Below are 18,952 nucleotides of genomic sequence, written 5' to 3'. Positions count from 1 at the left end.
ATTGTTTTTTGTTTTTTTTTGTGTATTTCATTGCCTTAGAATAAGCTGTTTATGTCTACATAAGGGGATGGTCCTCTTCACAGAGCCTGCTAGCATGTTTCTACAGTAGCCCAGAACAGACAAGACCAAGGACATTTGAGTTTTTGTGATTTTGTGTTGGCCACCGTAGTTCTCCTCCACGCTTGGCACACGGGAGAAGTTTCAGTTGGTTGCAACCTGCAACCTCACCACTAGATGCCACCAGATCCTACACACTAGACCTTTAAAGGAATAATTATAGTTTGCTATAACATGGCTGTCATATGTGTTCAGCAAATATGGGGCATCGTTCAAAGCCAGTGTGATTGTCTGACTTGTGTTCCTTGATTGTTATTGCGATATTATTAATGACAGAAGTTGTCACTGCCCTCCTGCTTTGGTAGAGCCTGCTGTGAACTTTGAGGAAGTTTGTCCAAGATGATGCTCAAGATACATTTTGCAGTTCTAGTTCATCACACTTTGACCTCTCCCTTCATCCAAGCTCGCTGCCTTGATCTCACCTTAACCTTTGAAACATGTTTTCTCTCTCTCGTCTCCTTCCTCTCACAGGTGCTCTGCTTATGAATTCTTAAGGGTGAGGTTGTGGAGCACAAAGACAGGATATGACCAGGCTTATCTTGTCAGATGTGGAGGCTGTTTGAGGCTGGGTAGCAGCAGTCTTGATCCAGTCAGCCCAGAGGAACACCTTCCCTCAGTCCATTAATCATTCAGGGATCTACGGAGGAGCAATATTGCAAGTGACAGTGCTGCTCGGACACATGGCTGTGCCTCTTTGTTTGGATTTATCTGTGATGAATGCCAGTTAAGCACCAAGGAGTGGGCATGGTCTATCCGGGGTTTTTAGATAATTACAACCAGAGTTCACAAAAATGGTTCAGCCGCAGCCAGGATTTTAAACAGTACTGATGTCCATAGAGCCTCCTCTTAAAGAACATTTTGACATACCAAAGAAAGTTTCCCCACTCAATCTTACTCAACATAAAAACTAGTTCATGTTACGTTGATGATCATATGAATTACGGCCAGTTTGGCATGACAGAGGGTGCTAAATGCTACCATTCCCATGAGGCTCGAACAATGATGTCATGGAGATTAAGGTGGTCTAAGGCACATATCGAGGCTATAGCAAATTTACAACACTTTATCTTGAATATGGACAAAACACTTCGCCACAGTTGCAGAATTCATCCAAAATTGGCCCATAATTTGGGCTGGTTTTCTCATCAGTATTATCTTTATCTTTCTGTGAATATAACAGAATCTTGAGCTTTGTGGTTGGATTTTTCCTCCATGCATGCTCTTTCTGAGTTGTAGCAACTTCTATATACCGATTTGACAATTTAAATCCCAGAAATCATGCTTTAAAAAACTAAAATGTGTGTATGATTGTATAATACAATTTCCTCCCCAGGTTGTTAAAAACTTAAAAATCCCAGAAGAAACACTGAGAAGATGACTTTAATATGGACCAGGGTCCAGCTCTCCATGTCAAGATTTTGAAATGCGTCAGCAAACAGTGCTGCAGTTGACCTTTGGTGTACGTCCTAGTTTTTAGTATCATCATAACATAACATATATATATATACCAGCAACAACGGCTCAACAGACTGATGTCATGCTTGGGGATTGCCTCCTGGTTCCTGGAGTGTTGACAGAGTTCATCAGGACTGGCCTGCCAGTCTTCCCACCCACACTGACAGACCTGACCACAGACAGAGGCAGCCTTGTGTGTCCCTAGTGTCCCCTGCAGACTGACAGCCTGCTCCACGGAAACTACAGTACCTCCCACCTCCCTGTTAGACAGCTGGGTCAACTGTGCAGCCCACCCACTGCACATAACATTTAATGATACCTGTCTAAAGCACCTTTTGGATTACTTATTTTTTTATTTCAATATGATGATTTAATAAAACTATGAATTTGAACATTGTGTACACACAAGAATACACTAGTATATGTAGACAGAATGGCTTGGGTATTTGGAAACCCTTTGTTCCAAAACATTTTCTATCTACTGTATTTCTGAGAGGGTATGCGTTATTTGTGAAAGTTTGTGGGTTGGCCAAAAGGCGCAGCTACAAACAGTGTTTGCCTGCAGGTTTTTTAAACTGTGATGATAAATAAAAGCCAAGATGACAGTGATATACCAGCAGCAGAAGTACCAGGGCATCACTTATACTGCGGGGTCACAGACCCATAATGACTGCAAAATATTCCCTTTTGGACATCAGAAACAGTTTTCAATCATGCTAACCCCTTAAGTACACTAAATTGCAGTTTGATACATATAGTGTGTCACACAATAAAATGGCAGTGCCCCAAATCACTATAGCAGATGTGGATGTATCTACCAGTTGTGTGCTGCTGCTTCTGCTGCTGCAGCTGCCGAGTTGGTGGTTTTAGTCTAGAACACACAAAACAGATAGCGAGGGTTTTGGGTTTAGCCTCCGAGCTTCAAAGAAAGACTCATGCTGAAACTGAACGAGCAAAACTGGACCTCTGGGTCGCAGAGTGGAGCAGGTGCAACGCGTTGAAACGCCGGGAAGGTCGACAGGAAGCTGTCATGTCACGAGGCAGAACCCTGACCCCTGCAGTCTGTCGCTCCAAGTGCACATCTCTTTTTCTCCGACTCATATGTGAATGTGTGTTTGATGTAACCGTGCAGAGGTTGCATAACGAACAGCTGTTGTCCTAAATTCATCCTTGTCAGTTGTGTCTCCCTAAATGTTCCAGATAGCATCTTTATCACAAGTGACACCAGTCTGTGCCCCATGCACCTCTGCTCTTTTTCCTCCTCCTCTGTCGTCTGTCCATCTCTTCATTTATGTTTTCATCTCATCTCTGTCTCCCCTTACAGCTCAACGATGAAAAATTATGTTTTTACAGGTGTCTCACAATGCGGATGCTCTCCCTGCTTGAATGGGAATTGCATTCACTCCTTTCTGCTATTCCTACTTTCTCTCACCGCCTCTGATTTGCTCTTGACACTCAAGGTATGCGTTCAGGAACAACTGGAGTTGAGAAGAGGGAGGGAATGTTCATAAGTTCAGTTTTAATTGGCCCTGTGCTGAGGATGGAGGCAGAGATTTGGAATCTGCAGAGTCCCCCATAACATTTAGCTGTTATTTCTCCACTGGAACAGCCAACAAAAAAGTTTGGATTCATTACAGCTTGGGTCCCAAAAGCGTACTCACCAAAATAATTACTGAGATCTGGACAAAAACATCACTAGAAGAATGTCCAACAGGGTAATAAGCATAAGAGGTCAGATGATCATCAAGTTGTAAACATGTTACAGGCCTATGGTCTAGCTTAGTATTAAAACCACTTCATCCAAGGAGAAAATTGAAAGTGAGCACACCTGAAATGTGTGCTCACCTGAAATCCTAGTTATAATTTTTCAATGCAAAGCAAAACACAAAAGGCAGGCTCCAAGAAGTTGGGCAGTTAACTGTGATGATGCTTAGAATGTCTTTGTGATAAGCCATATTTGTACTACATCAATTTGGCTAACCTGGCACCACTCACACCAAATTTGCAATGAGAAAATTTCCTCTCACTCATTCTGGCATGTTTTACTGATAAACTATAGTATAATAAACTATACTTGCAACCCATATGAGACCATGAGAATCATTACCCTGCCCCGGTACATTTGTTTAAAAACCTGTCTGATTGTATTCTTAACAATGTCGCCCAATTCCCAGCTTTATTAAGCAATTGACTTGGTGAGTACGATGCTATTTTTACCAACTGAAGTGATAGCCGAAACTAAAAAGTTAAAACTTAACTCATAATAAATTGTAATTATCTTTAAAATTATCTTTGTGTCCTCAGTGTCCTCCCTCTCTCAAATCACAAGGCCCAGACCAGCGGGGTGAAAGCAGTGTAAACAGATCCATCACTGATGATTAGCTGTTGATGAGCCAACAGACTGGAAACAAGCAGGGAGAAGGGTACAGAATGACTGAAACACAGCCTGTGAAGAAAAGGAGTGAAAAATATAAGGAGGACTCAAGTGATGAAAGAAGAGAGAGATGGCAAGGGAAAAAGACAGGAGCTGGTGGACAGCTGTTGGTCTGTTTACTACGAGGATATCGCTCTTCTCCAGATGTTTAGCAGCACACAGAGGGAAAAGGAGAGAGAGGAGGGTATAGGGACGAAGGAGAGAGAGCAAAAGAAGATGTGAGTGGAGGTTCAGTGCCGGTTGCCAGTTTGGACTCATCGTGGTGTACTTTATGACTTGCACATTCAAAGGGCTACGTGGTCAGTAACCAGGAGTGATAGTAGGAATGCCCTGTCCTGGGATAACAGAGGAAACAAAACAAACAACAGGCTCAATGATGAGTAACCACATCCACCGATCCTCCTAAATCACCTAGAGAAGTAAAAAACATAAAAGGAAAAGTGAAATACATAAAGTGAAAATCACACAATGTGGATAGGATATGTTAACCTATATAAGTCAATAACTCATGCAGAAAAAGGTGCTTTATTTCTTCCACATGTACCTCTAATCTTAGGCTATATTTCCAGGATTTGTGACTTCTTTGTTTCTTGTCTAGCTTGTCAGACTTGAACCACGTGATTTGAGTTTGCTGTTCTGCGAAGTGAGATTAACTCCTATGCAAGCACGTCGGCTCAATCTAAGGGACCTGTCAGTGTATTTCAATTTAGCCACAGAGTCTCCCTCCTATCGGTCAACTAGAGGAAGGAAGGCAGAAAAGGCAAGAGGGAAAATCATCGAAGAGAGTGACGAGAGAAGAAAATTACTTAAATCTGAAAATGGGGACTTAAATGTATTAATTTCACAAACATGGGAGGTCAATTTAATCCCCCTTCATCCTGTAGCAAAGCCATATAATACAGGTGCAACACAGTTTTGGCTGAAAATATCATCCCCCCCCCCCCCCCCCCTTTTCTTGTTCATCTTGTCTCATAGGTGCTTTGTACAAGGCTATTTTCATTATACTTTTTCTCAGATCCAGACTCCTTCATTGATCTATGTATCTAAGTTTGAAAACAGGGCTGATAACAGGCGCATGAATAACTGGGGCCTATCACCGAGCAGCAGCGGTACATGATGCTCCTGAGATGCATTAACGCAGGCCGCAGCCTTTCCAAACTCTCTCTGAAAAAGTAACAGGAGGAAAAAAAAAAAAAAACTGAGACGGGGAGAGGGGAAAGAAAGAGAGAGGAGGGAGAAGGCCTGGCATAAAGATTAGATTAGCACTTTAAAACATCTGTGAACTCGTCCGGCCCAAGCTACGCTTCCCCACAGATTTGGGCCTGATCTCACATTTTCTTTCCTCCACCTCCCCTCCCCTGCTCTCCACCTCTACTTCCTCCACCCTCATCCCCCTTTTGTGTTTTGTCTGTTCTGTTTGATCTGTCATTGGACTTTTAGTTATAAGGCTAAGGATGGTGTTGTTTTATCTTTATTATTGTTATTAGCAAATATTGCCTGTGTTGCCGGATTTGTTTATGCCGCTGTCATCTAAAAAAAGAGTAACTCTGTCTGACCAGAAAATGGCCATTGGGCATTTGTTCAAACAACTTTAGACAAAAAGAATCACTTACAATTCTGAATTTCCGAAACAGTACGATAACAAATCAACCTCATTATGAGACCTGACAAAGAAGATAGCTATTCGCCTGGCAGAATATCAGACCATTTTTGTTACAAAAACACAATTTGACTCTCTCTTTCTGAAATCTGGCGATATTTGCGAGTGACATTAGATTTGTAGCCCCCAGTGGCACCATTAGGAGTTAAGAGGTGGTAAATAATTCGCTCAGCAGCGTAACATAATGGTGACGGGCACCGGTGTATTTTCTTTCTTGGGCCCTCGCCCCAAACACAAGCGCACGCTTAGCGCACACACAAACATGGACACACACAAGCACAGCATCAACACTCCCCACCTTCCCAGAGTTTTGTTATTTAAGACATGATAATGTGTGTTATAAACACCCTCTTCCAGACCATCCATCTCTGCAAGTGAAGGTAAGGGACGACATGCCACCTAATTCTGTTCATATCACTGCTGTGCATTCATTAGGGGAAGAAAGCAATGGCCTGGTTTAGAGGAAAAGGGTTTCCTCTGTTCCTTTCCCCTTTAGCTATGCATTTGTTTCCAGCAGCATTGAGCTGTAACTCCAAAGGGAGGAAGGGTGGGAACAGTATGAGACAAAGCGATGGAAAGGCTGATATATACTCTCTAATCTCCTCTGGTGGGCTGGTAAAGACTCAATTATTCTGTCTGAAAATCAAGAGATGAGCTGAAACTCTTGAGGGACCACAGGAATGCCAATCAAAAACACAAATGTGTACTGAATACAGTATATTCTTAAATTAACTGGATGATGTCTCAAAAAAGCTCTTAAATGTAAACGTAAAGAAATGCCTCATAATCGTAACACTTATCAAGCATAAGATTTCTACCCTATTGTCTTTTATTCCATTGGAACTATTTGTATTGTAAGACTTTTCAACCTAAATACTTCAGACACGTTTCATGGTGATAAACAGAACCACATATCAATTTGAATCATGTTAATACCACTTATATATTCTTAAACGGGTGGTCATTTTACTCAAGTTGCATTGTTCTTAAAGATTTCAAATGAACAGTAGCAACAATGGCATAGTCCTATAATTAATCATTTAAACTTGAAAATAATGGACATATTGCTGTCTGCCACAATCATATCAGAGTTTCTATTGGCCCAAAGCTTACGTGGATGGGAGTAACGGACACATTGTGCTTGTTTTATTGGCGCAAATGGTCCACATCTGTACATATACACGTTTTAATGATACAGCACAATTTTATATTATTATATAATAAGCAAATTATTTGGCAGACAGCCTGACAGAGTGCCACAGACCCCATTTTGAGAACCACTAATCTGCCATCATTATCGTAAAATGGGAATGTGCTGTGCTAGAACAGGAAGCTTGACAGGCATAGCAACCATGACCAAATAGGGCGGAGCTTAGCGAATAATCAGTTGGCAGGTACGACTGTCTGTTTGTGGCTGGCTGCTCTAAAAATAATGTTTTTGTAGAAACACAACACTCTTCATGGCCTGTTGTAAAGCTCCTCTCATTTCTTTAGTTGATGTATTATTTCCCCTCTTTACTCTTCTCCGGCTGTACTAAAACACAAACTGTCCTTTAATAATTTAAAATCCAGGCAAGTTCACCATCAACCAGATGTCTAGCCGAGATCAGTGGTTTACTGGAAGCTGGAACCCTCAAACAAAACGGACCACATGGTTCTGCAGATTCCCAAAACTTGGTCTGAGTCAAGATCAGGTGTGTGTGTGAGTGAGTGGGGATGCTATGTACTATTTGGCAGAAATTTGAAAAGAGCTAGTAGGAAGGAAGAGAAGCGAGGCCAGCAAGAGGCTATGGAGCATTTCCATCTGAGCACTTACGGGACATCAACAATGTCTGTTGTAATATCAATGAGCACTATAGCAGGTGTCGATATTACTCTTGTTTTGAAGATGCCTGGCAAAAATTGTTGCAAACTTCCTCCTGAAGATGAAATAATATTATGATTGGGAGTGAGGGAGACATTCCGATTGTGGTTTGGTCACAGCATGGAAACACCAAAAAACATCGCACACATGCCATTTAAATTAATTTATTTAGGAAGTAGCTCATACCGAAGGCTCAGAGGTTTGACTGTATTAAATCCTAGACAATGGCAACCACAGCAAGACAAAGTGTGTGTATATCCATTCTACATATACAGTGTAGTAAGAATATTAAGAAAACCAGCTAATCAGATGTGAAAACCATTATCTGGTCAGTGTGCACCTACAAAGTGCTGCCGTTTGTATTAGGGTTCATAAAAATCTCTCTGTCGGGTTATTTAAATGTTAATCAAAGAGGATTTGATGTTTGAAACGACTAGTGCCTTGATGCTTAAGCAATTGTTTTACTGTTTTATTGCATGAGGTGTCCAATCTTACTTCTTTTGTTGGACTATTTGTTTTAAGTCAAATTCACCAAAAGGATTAAGACATGAGGTAATTCTTGGAATGCCATCTTTTTTCTGACTTAAATTTTGTTATATTATAAGCGACGTGGGTGTATGATAAGGAATAAATCATTCCAACACGTTCTGGGTTTTCCTCATAACTTAAGTCCCAACACCAAATCAGACAAGCCAAAACCACTTCTCCTCGCTCTCCCCTCTCTTTTTCTCCTCTCTCCTTGCTTAACCCTATAACCTCTAGCTGCCTGAACAGCGCCAGCTAGTGGCGATATCTGCTATCAGCTCATCAACTTAATAACATAACTGTAGATACTAAATATGTGTAAACAAAATTATAGACAGCAATTCAATATCACACTAAATTTACATTTCCACATGTGCAATTTTGTTTAAACCTGTGTTTATGTAGTTATGTTTACATCACACAGTTCCACTCTTACAATAACAACCACATTGCACCTATTTTTCATAATGCACAGTTCAGTGCATCGTTCAGATCAAGCTTGGACCATCTGTCAACATCTCAGGGTCTTGCTAAGCTACAATTGAGCATTCAACACTTTCTTCTGTCCAATGGCCCTTCCTTCCGTCCCTCTGTCCCTTCAGTGCACTTCCTGCCTTGTTTTCGCAAAAGCAACAGCACAATAACATAAATCACAGGTCTGTTATAGCCAGAATGACAAAAACCAAGCCTTAAGCTATGAGAGCATCTGCTCTTGACTCTGAAATACACAAGCATACACAGACATGCAGGCAAACACACACAAGCCTTGAGCTGTCAGCACGGGGGCCTGAATCCTTCAACAGGTTATTTTTATACATATTGACAGGCAGGGAGGGACAGACCTGAGGCATCGTGTGCTTCAGATGGGAGAGGGAAGAAAGGATGAAATCATGGAAGACCGGGAAAAGGCAGATGGAGTAAGGAAGCAAAATATGACCAAGAACAGGAACATGGAAAAACAAGCAAACAGGCCATTATGAAAAAGGACAGAGATATTCCAAAAAAGCTGCTTCATCTCCGTGTATCATAGTGGATGTGTAGAAGAGGTAATGCTATAAAGACCACTCGCAAGTCAGTGCTGACCTCTATTTGAGTATAAACTGTTCCCATAAGAAACATGAACATATTTCACTGTGTCACTTTTCGGTAAAACTGAATGAACATTGATGATGTCGCCCTGTTTCTCCTCTTTGGCCTCCCTTTGACTGAGACCACCAGAGAGACTCGGGATATCTTCACCTGAGAGTTTACAGTCCCTCTGAACTTAGAAAGCAAGTATTCTTTATGTCAGATTAAAAAATAAAAGTAGACATCTTCCAGTCTGAAATAAAATGCATGGATTCAGGTTCCCATGTTTATATTGGGGAAAACATGCCATGGCTTATTAAGTGACAACCTGGGAATTGTTTCTGTCAAAAGAATTAGAACAATTCTAAGAAACCTCCAGCTGTGAAATAGAGTAATATGCTGAGTTTATTAGCAAGCAGGGATGTGTAGGCTGTGCAGTAAAGAAGGTGATATTGTCTGGGAAAAGGCTATTGGAACAACAATTTTTGTAACAGAATCCAGAAACCACTAATATTAAATGGACAGGAGAGAGAGGGACCTCCATGGCAGAGGTCCCTCTCTCTCTTTCCCTCTTTCCCAACTCGGTCGGCAGGGTGGGTGGGAATGTGACCAGTCGGAGGGGGAGGAGGAACAAGTTCCAGGACTGCCACTTCCTACATGGCGGTTCTCAGGGAAGCAGCAGGGCTGGGAACAGGAAACTCCCCAAAACACATCACAGACAGGCAGAAATGAATATTTAAAGAAATGAAGTGTGTAAATGCCTCTGTGTGTGTGTGTGTGTGTGTGTGTGTGTGTGTGTGTGTGTGTGTGTGTGTGTGTGTGTGTGTGATGATGAAGTACCAAGAGTGTAAGGAGGAGAGAGAAAGGACAGGAAGATAATTACATTTAAAAAAAACGAGTTATACAGTGGACAGTAGCCAAAACAACTTATGACTGAAAAGAAAGAGAGAAAAACAGATGGAGGAATTAAAAGCAAGGAGGAATGGAAGTTTTGCACAGGTGGGATGGACGGATGGGTGGATGATGGAAAATCTCTTTGTCCTTTGTTCTTCCCCCCTCTTCTGATGACGTGGCAGTGAGGTGCCTGTCTTCTTCTGGTCAATCCCCACACATGCACAGGAGTTCAGTGGCAGATGAAATCCTTCACCAATTTTATATCTCCCAAGGTCCACCCTCTGTTTTCATAATGTTTAAAAAGGGAAATGTTCTTTTATTGGGAAACCGGTGACATGTGGTATGGACATATGGTAGTCATCACAGCTGGCTTAGAACCTGAGGAGGATAAAAGATGCGTAGGATGATGCAAAAGCTGAGGAAGGTGGAGAGGAGGATGGTACGAGAGAGGGAGGGCCGGAAAGGATAAAAGAAATTCACAATTTCCAGAAATAGTAAGCACAGGAGGGACTACTTTTGGAAACAGACATAACCTAATGTTATTACTTTACCATAGCACGATGACTAAGCTAATATGAGGCTTCTGTCTAAGTCAGACTACACAAAGTTGAATATATCAAAGCTTTTTAGTACTACTTCCCTCAGTTTCAAGTCTTTATGCTGAGCTAAGCTAAGCTGCTGGCCGTACAATGAAAGGACAAAGATTGGAGTGGCATCAATCCTCTCGTGTACCTCTCGGCAAGAAAGCAAACAAGAGTTTTTACCAAAATGCCAAACTATTCCTTTAAAAGCTGCTTCAGAGCAATACAATTAATATTCATATTAATTCAAATGTACACATAACACAAATATACACGCAATGTGTAAGATTTCACTCAGGAAATAACTTTGAGGCATAGTCTCTCAAAGTGTTCCTTTATTTAATGGGACTGCGTGAGTCCAGGCTGTTGCAAAAGAAGTCATGGAAAAACAATCACAGCCTTTTTTTTTTTCCAGGAGGCGACAGACTTTAAGCACGTAAGGATCCAGGGACCTCAAGACACCCGGCTGCACTGTGGGTGTCCATAAGGTTTCATAATTAAAGTAGATGCACTCAGAGAATGACTCACTCTCCAATTACTGTCTGAACACCTCACATTAATTTAGTCTTTATTGACTGCAGATCACACGAGGGGCCAGACGTATTCAACACCTTTTTTCCTGCTGTCAATGAGGCATTATGAGGCTAATGCTGCTGTCATCCAGGAATTTATGAATGTGGAAAAAGTGGTTTATGAATCTGCTATTATCTGTTGAAAGAGGTGAACAATTGCAATAAATACTTTTTAGAAATTCTGGTATTTTCAATGGGGTTATTGCCCTTTGGAAATTGATTAAAAAATATGAACACCACTCTATCCATGTGAAAGCATGTCTATAATCATACAAGGGTGTCTGCACTTACGCAAGATGTCATTGACCTTTGACTTTGCTTCTTGTAGAAGATCAATTGCTTTCCTAAGATGGGGCACAATGTCCTGTAGTCCGCCGCTGACGTCTCCATAAAAGTGAGGAAAGGGGAAAAACTAGAAGTCAAAGTAACAGCAATAATCCTTAAAAAAAACACATCTTCAAATGTATTACTGCTCAGGGAAAAGAGAAAAAGGCCTCAGTGTGTCAGCCAAAGAGAGCGTGAGGCTGCCTTCACTGTTTACCTGTCCACCTGTCTAGTGGAAAAACAGAGAAAGAGACCTATACCTGTAAATTTAGCAGTCAATTTTGTGAAAAATTACATATGAGGGAGAGATAAACTGTCTTATTTAACTTAGTGGGTTAGCAGACAAAATAAATCATGTTAGGGGCTTTGATGTCTGGTTTTGCCTTCAATCTCTGAGTTTAATCCTATGTCCTCTCTCCTTTTCATCTCCTCTTCTTACTCAGCAGCAGACTGCAGTGTTAGTAGCTACTGTTGCTAATAAATACAGACAGCCCTCAGCCTTTATCCAGACGAAGACTCTCAGGAGAACGGCACAAAAAAAAGAGCTGGCCTGCTTCAATGATGACAACTCACATGATGAAAAACTACAACTTATGCACTGATCTAGTCTCTACTGAGTGCAAATAAATTGTGTTCGGAACCAACTCATTGTGTGCACTGGCTTTACACTTTACATACTTGAAATTCAGGCTCCAGAGATATGCATCATGGGAACTGCTCTGTGACAGCTTGTGAGTCCCGTCCTGTCCTCGTGTCGGGAGGATGTTGAGAGGTTGAGCAGAATCGCATCTAATCTGTCCAAGGACAACCTGCTGGGAAGGTCCCCTCTTAATTTGTCTTCCCGCTGCTCTGCAATTGGCTCTTTGCCATGTTTTAAAGTGAATATGAACAGTCAAAATGTGTCTCTGTGTCTCTCCTCCATAGCTCACTGTCGGTATATGGGGGAGAAGCAAAAGGTGCAAAGGACGAAGCTGGTTGCCTTCAAATTTGGCAATGAGGATATTGACAATGACAGAGCTACCAGTCATTGCTTTGAAGCAAAAAGAGAGTGAGAAAACATGAGAGGTCCTTTATGATGTTAAAATACTTACTTTTAGTGGGAGGTATTCTTTGCTCAGGTCATGTGTGCCACTAGCAATTTAATATCAAGTGTTATAGGAAATATCCCACTTGTATTAAGAATCTGTGCACTAACCTTTATTATCAACCCCCTCTGTCCATTCAATTAAATAGTTTAGTCATTTATCGACATAATGTCAAATTACTAGATATTTGTTTCAACCGTTTCACACGGTCTTCATCAGCAGGTGGAGATTGCTCAGTTTCCATGAAAAAGGCGATATGCATTATGTGGATCATGGAAATATAAACAGTACTGAGCTCGCGGCAGAGTAGACTATGTAACACGGTTGAAAAAGCCAATAAGTGGACCTTGATTAAGGATTGTTTTGTCAAACTATTGTTTACAAAGTCAGTAATTAACGTTGTTGCTTAGTTTAAACAGTGTTTATTCTCAAAAATTCGATACAACCTCAAAAATTACACCCAAAAATACTGGTGGAAAAACACATGCTACCACATTTGGGTTACTAATCAGGAGTTGCCTTTTAGACCTTTAAACATAAATAAATCCCTGTTTATCTCTGACTTTTTCTGATTGTGATGAAACGCTTGATACAAAGTAGAGATGAGTCATCATCACTCGCCCCAAGCAGTTAATTAGTAAGCACGTCAGGCGCTCAAGGAGGCAGACACAGTCAAGCACCTAATCATAAAGTGAAGGATCATCGCGCCATTAAATGTGGTTTTCTGAATGCTCCTTTATTAAGAATATGCAATTTAAGTAAAAAACAATAAAGACAACCTGCAACAAGCTACAGGTTAAATCTGAGGTCTGTGCTGCCATCTGCTGTTGATGTTTTTCAGCACATTATGAGATGAAATTCATTAAAATGGGTGGAATAGAATAGATGATGTGCTACATTGTCTGTTTAATGTTTGAAAGAATATATGTTTTATAAGCAGCATGCCCTGATGCATGCGTTTCTGAAAGGAGTTTAAGAAAGAATAAACACAGTAAGGCCATAGATAGTGAGGACTATAGAGTTCAAAAGTAAACATTAAATACGTGTCTACACAGTTGGAAAATGCGTTTTGCATGCAAAACACTTTTGCACCAGAAAATGACTGTTTCTTTTTACTATAAAGGAGCTATTTTAGATCATAATTGCTGTGCTCACTTTAGCACACTAATAAAACAGAGTTAAGGGCTCTGGGGTTTTAAGACCAATCAAACAGCAGTTTATCCAACGGTTTTCTTTTCTTCACACACATTTTATAGTTAAGTAAAAGAACAGAATATATTAGTATCAAAAGGAAAAGTGCTAAATATGCAGCAGAGTGCCTGTTGGATTATGTTAAATATTACATTTTATTATTTGATTTTTGCTTCCGAAAGATAGAGGGAAAGTATAAAATAGCATAAAATAATAAATACTCCAAAAAAGGGCCTCAAAAATCGGTTACATACCACCACTGCCTATTACTTATACAAATCTTGCTCATTGCTTTTGTGCCTGGTGGTTGTTGCAGCAATTTTGGAGTTCTATTGTGTGACTGATTGGGAGGTTGCACTGTCAAAATCACATTCACTGCCATTAACACTTGAAACTTCTTTCTCCACTTTCCCTTTCTTATTAAATGAGTGTTTCTCCATTAATTTAAACAATATGCACATATATCATCAGTACGTTACTAGTAGGTTCCTTTCTGTGCAGTTACTGTGATTGGTTTCACACAAATGTTTGGTATTTGGAGCTTTCCACAGGAAAAAGTGTGCTTGTGCAGAAAAGCACAACTTACTCTTTGCATCAACAAACAATAGTGTCCACCTGCAGTGTTACTCAGTTAGATGTATGCGAGCGATATCAAACAGTCTATAACGTTGTCAATTGTAAGCTGTTCTTCTTTGTTAGCTGGCATCCAAACCTTTACATTGCCACAAACTACTGGATTTAAACTAAAACTTCCCTCTCTGATATAATTTCTATACTTTCCAGGTGTTTAAGAGCCAAAAGCTTCTCTCAACTGCTGCTGCACACATTTTCCAGAAACTCACACATCCAGAAATCTCCTAGCAGCATCTATAAATACGTCAATTTTCTAGGATTTTCTTTCTACTCCAGCAGAACAGTAAATTACCATTGCAAAAAATGTCAAAAACTTCACCTGATCTGACTGGAGTGGATTGTCCTTCTTGTCTCACACCATAACTTGTTCTACCTACTTCCTCATTATTATGTCTTTTCTCATATCTAACACTGCTCATTTCTGTCTCCTTTGATAGCCTCCAAGACTGCATTATTCCCTTTGCACAGAAGTCTGTGGGTCTTTCAACATCCATTCTCATGTAGCAGAGGAGCCAGGTGTCAGCAATCAACCAATTACTGCCTGACTCATATAAAAGCAGCGCTCTTTGTTTCAGTGTGTAGCTGCTGTTTTAATGTGAAGGAAGTGCAGGATATTGGTGAGTGTTTGTTAAAGTTTGATGTGGTCCACTGCAAGAGGAATGAGTTTATTCATTCTTGTCTTGTGCATTATAAGACTGTGTTTGCTCTAATGTTTAAACATGACCTAAAATTCTATAGGCCTTAATTTTAAACACGACTGCTGGTTTAATGATGCTCTTCTCTAAATGAGAATGTATTAAATTGATTTTCTCCCAATTTAAGACTGGTGATGTCTGGCCGTGGAAAGAAAGCTCTACCCAAAGCAAAACCTCATGTATCCCGGTCTACCAGAGCAGGGATCACTTTCCCAGTGGGCCGTATCCACAGGCTACTGAAGAAGGGCCACTATGCTGAGCGAATTGGCAATGGCGCAGCAGTATACTTCGGAGCAGTCCTGGAGTATCTCTGCGCAGAAATCCTGGAGCTGGCAGGAAATGCCTGTCTTGACAACAAGAAGCACCGCGTCTCTCCTCGCCACATCTTGTTGGCAGTGAAACATGATGAAGAGCTCAACAAACTGCTGGCAGGGGTCACGATCTCTGAGGGTGGGGTCATCCCAAATATCCAAGCACGCCTTCTCCCCAAGAAGACCAAAGTGCCCAAGGATGATATTTCAGCTAAAGATGTTCAGTCCCAAGAGTTTTGATTGTGAATTTATGTGTTTTTACCATCTTGATATATTAAAAGTGTTGCATTGTTAAAAGTTTTTTTTTTTTTTTTTGTTTCCCCCCCCCCATTTCTTGACACTTATTGAGCAAGACACTGGAAGCGGAAGTCTTTGGGGAAAATTGTCCACCATACGAGTTTGACCGGCAAATTTCTCTGAATGCTTAGGAAGTGTGCTTTATTGCCTACTTCATGCAGCTGAGAATGTCACGGTTTTTGAGGAATGTACTACTTTAAGGATAACTACACTGGTCTTTCTCCTGTGAGCCTAGTGTCTTAACTATCAACATGCTGTCCAGACGGTGCACACGGCTATTGAAGTTGACATTGATGCAGTTTACTTTTTGGGCCCTTACACCCAAGACTTGTGCTGGAATTTTGAATGTGGCCCAAAATGTTAACGGCGTCAAGATTTGGTATTGGCAGTAAGGTTTTTGCAAGGCTCACATTTTCATTGACTTTCAAAGCAGTAATGGCTTTAAAATTCTTTCTCCCGTTTTTTTTTTTTTTTTTTTTTTTTTCAAATCTGGGCCAAAGGTTGACCTGGCAAGGCAATTAGATACTTCCTTGTACCTCCTAAATGGTTGCCCATGTGTTTATTTTTATCAAACTATCTGATCTTTCACAACAGATGGCTGTAGAGCATTTGAAGTCTGCTTAAAGTCAGGATTTACTTGAAAAGACTATCAAAACAAATGTGAAACAACCCGGCAGAAGGTTGGGAATAATGACGATAAAATGAAATGCTACAGAAACTTATTTGGCAGTAATAGTGTTTGCTATTCTTGACCTTTTTACTGTGTTCATGGAGTCCTTGTAAGATCAACCTAAAAAAATAATTACATTTTTGTTGTGTGGCATTTGTCCAACACTATAATCAAAATATTTTTAGGAGTGAAATAAAAACAAAAGTAAGCAACCGTGTCTTAATTAGTCTCGATTCCTAGTCTAAACTCCTTTTTAGCAACGGTCTACAACACTGCGTCTCTTGAATGTGCCCCCGTGGGTAACGACGTGCTGACGTAAGACGTGTGAACAACAAACAGTTGTTGGACTTCAACAAGCTAGCGAATGGTAACGCCAGACAAAACAGGTTCAACGTACTTCTCCCGGATAGAGAAACACTTACAAAACCTGTGCGGTCGGAACATCCATTATAATCTCCATAATAATTAGCGGCATTTGTGCCGGCAGGTGTAGCTTCGCCACGGTTCCCTATAGCGCAAACCTTAGCCACTGAAACATGGTCATTGCGCGGAGTGTGACGCCTGTTTTTTTCCTGCCTGGTCGACGGTTGTGATGCGAGCCGAGCAACACGACGGCGGGTGAGACTCCACGGCCGGAACATATTGTTATTGACCGAGAAGAATGGACTTTGTGTGGGAGAAACAGACGGGCTCACGTAAAGAAGCTGGCATGCGACCGCACACGGGCCTGGAAGAACAACTTTAGCAAGCTAGCTAACATTAGCTCGCTCAAATATTCATGCAAATTAATTGGTTTGGTGTCGGAGCAGTAAGCTCTCTCTGTTATGGAGGCTCCCTGAGGGACTGGTGCATTTCTATTGACTGTCCTGGTCTTCTTAAGTGTTGTTGGCGATGTGCTGACGACAGTGAGCATTTCTTCGCTTCCCTCCTGTAGGACACGGTTGGCAGAGATTATTAAGAGGTGGTTGCCTGCCTGGGTGGTGATAAGTGTAACAAAGTTGCCTGGTTTGGCACACAGATAATTGCTGCAACAGTATCCATTTTTCACATATTTCTTTTATTGAAATTTTGTGTGAAATTGCACTTTAATTTGCTGTTTTTTTTAAGGATGCACCAAAGTCACCTGAGATTTTCGGTTATTTAATTCACCCCTTGTATTCACAAATTAGTTAAAATATAGGTATAATTTTCTAATTGCACTTGAATATAAGTTGGTGAATACAGGACCAGTATAGGTTCACATTTAAGTATATTGTCTTGAGACAGGCTTATCCATGTCAGTGGGTTACTAGTCACTGTTTAACCTAATATCTAGGCTGTCTGGCACAGTTACTATCTGAGTCTCACTGGAAATGAAAACATGAATTTCGAAGAGCAGTGTCTAGATTTGTGCAATGTCAAGACAAAAAGCAACGTGGGCGATGATCACAACACTACCAACAACACAGAAGGGGTCACCCCCCGGATCTCTGAACTGATGACGGAAAGTAACACAGAAAAACAAAACATTGTTCCCACAGAGGCCTCCGAAACGTACCTGATGCCTCAGCTCACCGACAACCTTCAAGCGGCGGAGGACAACCACCAGGCACAAGACACACTGGAAATTGACGAGGTCAACGGGAATAGAAAGAGCACTGTTCAAGACACCCCTGCGGTAGGGAATCCCACTGACTTGATCTTTTCTAATGATGAGCAGCACAAGGATGATATTGGGGTGGAGAAAATAAAGGAAGATAAGGACACTGATCCTGCAACGTTTGTTGTGGAAGAAGGGGACGATGGTGGGGACATGGACATAGGTGTGGATCTGAGTCTCGATGAGAGCGGCGTGTTGGAGGCTGAATCGACAAATGACGGATCGTTCACGGACAATACTGTAGACTCTGAATCCACGGCTCAGGATGTCCCAGCTGAGAGCCCGTCAGACGCCATCCAGACGAGCAGCACAGAAGCCTCTGCCACAGACCAAGCTGGACTGTACCCTTCTGTGGAGGAGGGGGACGATAAACAAAAGCCAAGTGGCAAACGGGTGAAGTTTCCCTCAGATGAGGATATTATCTCTGGAGCAGTGGAGCCCAAGGATCCCTGGAGACATGGTAATACTATATGTGTTTGTGTCTGCCCGCCTGTATGTGTGAATTACTTTCTTTTTATTGTACTCGTGCCTGTATGAACATGTCAGTTGAACATAGTTTGCCAGGATTAATTCTCAAGTCTTTTAAACAGGATCGTTCTCTCAAGCTACAGTTGACCTGTCCTGGTTCATATTCTATTTGTAGTCGGTAAAAATGGGATTGGTGGATGTATGAGGTGTGTCGAGTGCTTTTGTGTTAACTCGTCATCTGTTGCATCGCACTACAGTGCAATTAGTGCTGCACCTTTGCCCCAGAAACTTTTTTTTTTTTTTTTCAAACTCAAGTTCTTTTCTTACTTTAAATAGTTAGATAAATAACATCATAGCTTAGTCTGGCTTTATTTCCGCAGCAGCCATCTATATCTATATCTCTATATCTCTCTCAATATATATATATATATATATATCTCTATATCTCTCTCTATATATATATATATAT

At 41.1% G+C, this 18,952-nt stretch overlaps 2 protein-coding genes across 2 annotated transcripts in view; both read left to right on the top strand.

The window, feature by feature from the left end:
* Positions 1-14,990: 14,990 nt before the first annotated feature.
* Positions 14,991-15,706, top strand: LOC116390900 (histone H2A-like). Its single transcript, XM_031861034.1, has 2 exons — positions 14,991-15,020; positions 15,226-15,706. The coding sequence occupies exon 2, from the start codon at positions 15,233-15,235 to the stop codon at positions 15,647-15,649; it is 417 nt and encodes a 138-aa protein (XP_031716894.1). The 5' UTR covers positions 14,991-15,020; positions 15,226-15,232; the 3' UTR covers positions 15,650-15,706.
* A 991-nt stretch (positions 15,707-16,697) lies between these two features.
* The window catches only part of ppp1r37 (protein phosphatase 1, regulatory subunit 37), a 48,607-nt gene continuing 46,352 nt past the window's right edge, over positions 16,698-18,952 (top strand). The window contains exon 1 of the mRNA XM_031860722.1: positions 16,698-18,475. Within this exon, the coding sequence (XP_031716582.1) occupies positions 17,737-18,475 (739 nt within the window). The 5' untranslated portion in view covers positions 16,698-17,736. The remainder of the gene's footprint in view (positions 18,476-18,952) is intronic.

This window comes from Anarrhichthys ocellatus, unplaced genomic scaffold (assembly GCF_004355925.1).
Source record: "Anarrhichthys ocellatus isolate YVR2014 unplaced genomic scaffold, GSC_Weel_1.0 scaffold24, whole genome shotgun sequence".
Lineage (NCBI taxonomy): Eukaryota > Metazoa > Chordata > Actinopteri > Perciformes > Anarhichadidae > Anarrhichthys > Anarrhichthys ocellatus.
This window is presented reverse-complemented; position numbering and strand designations above follow the sequence as displayed.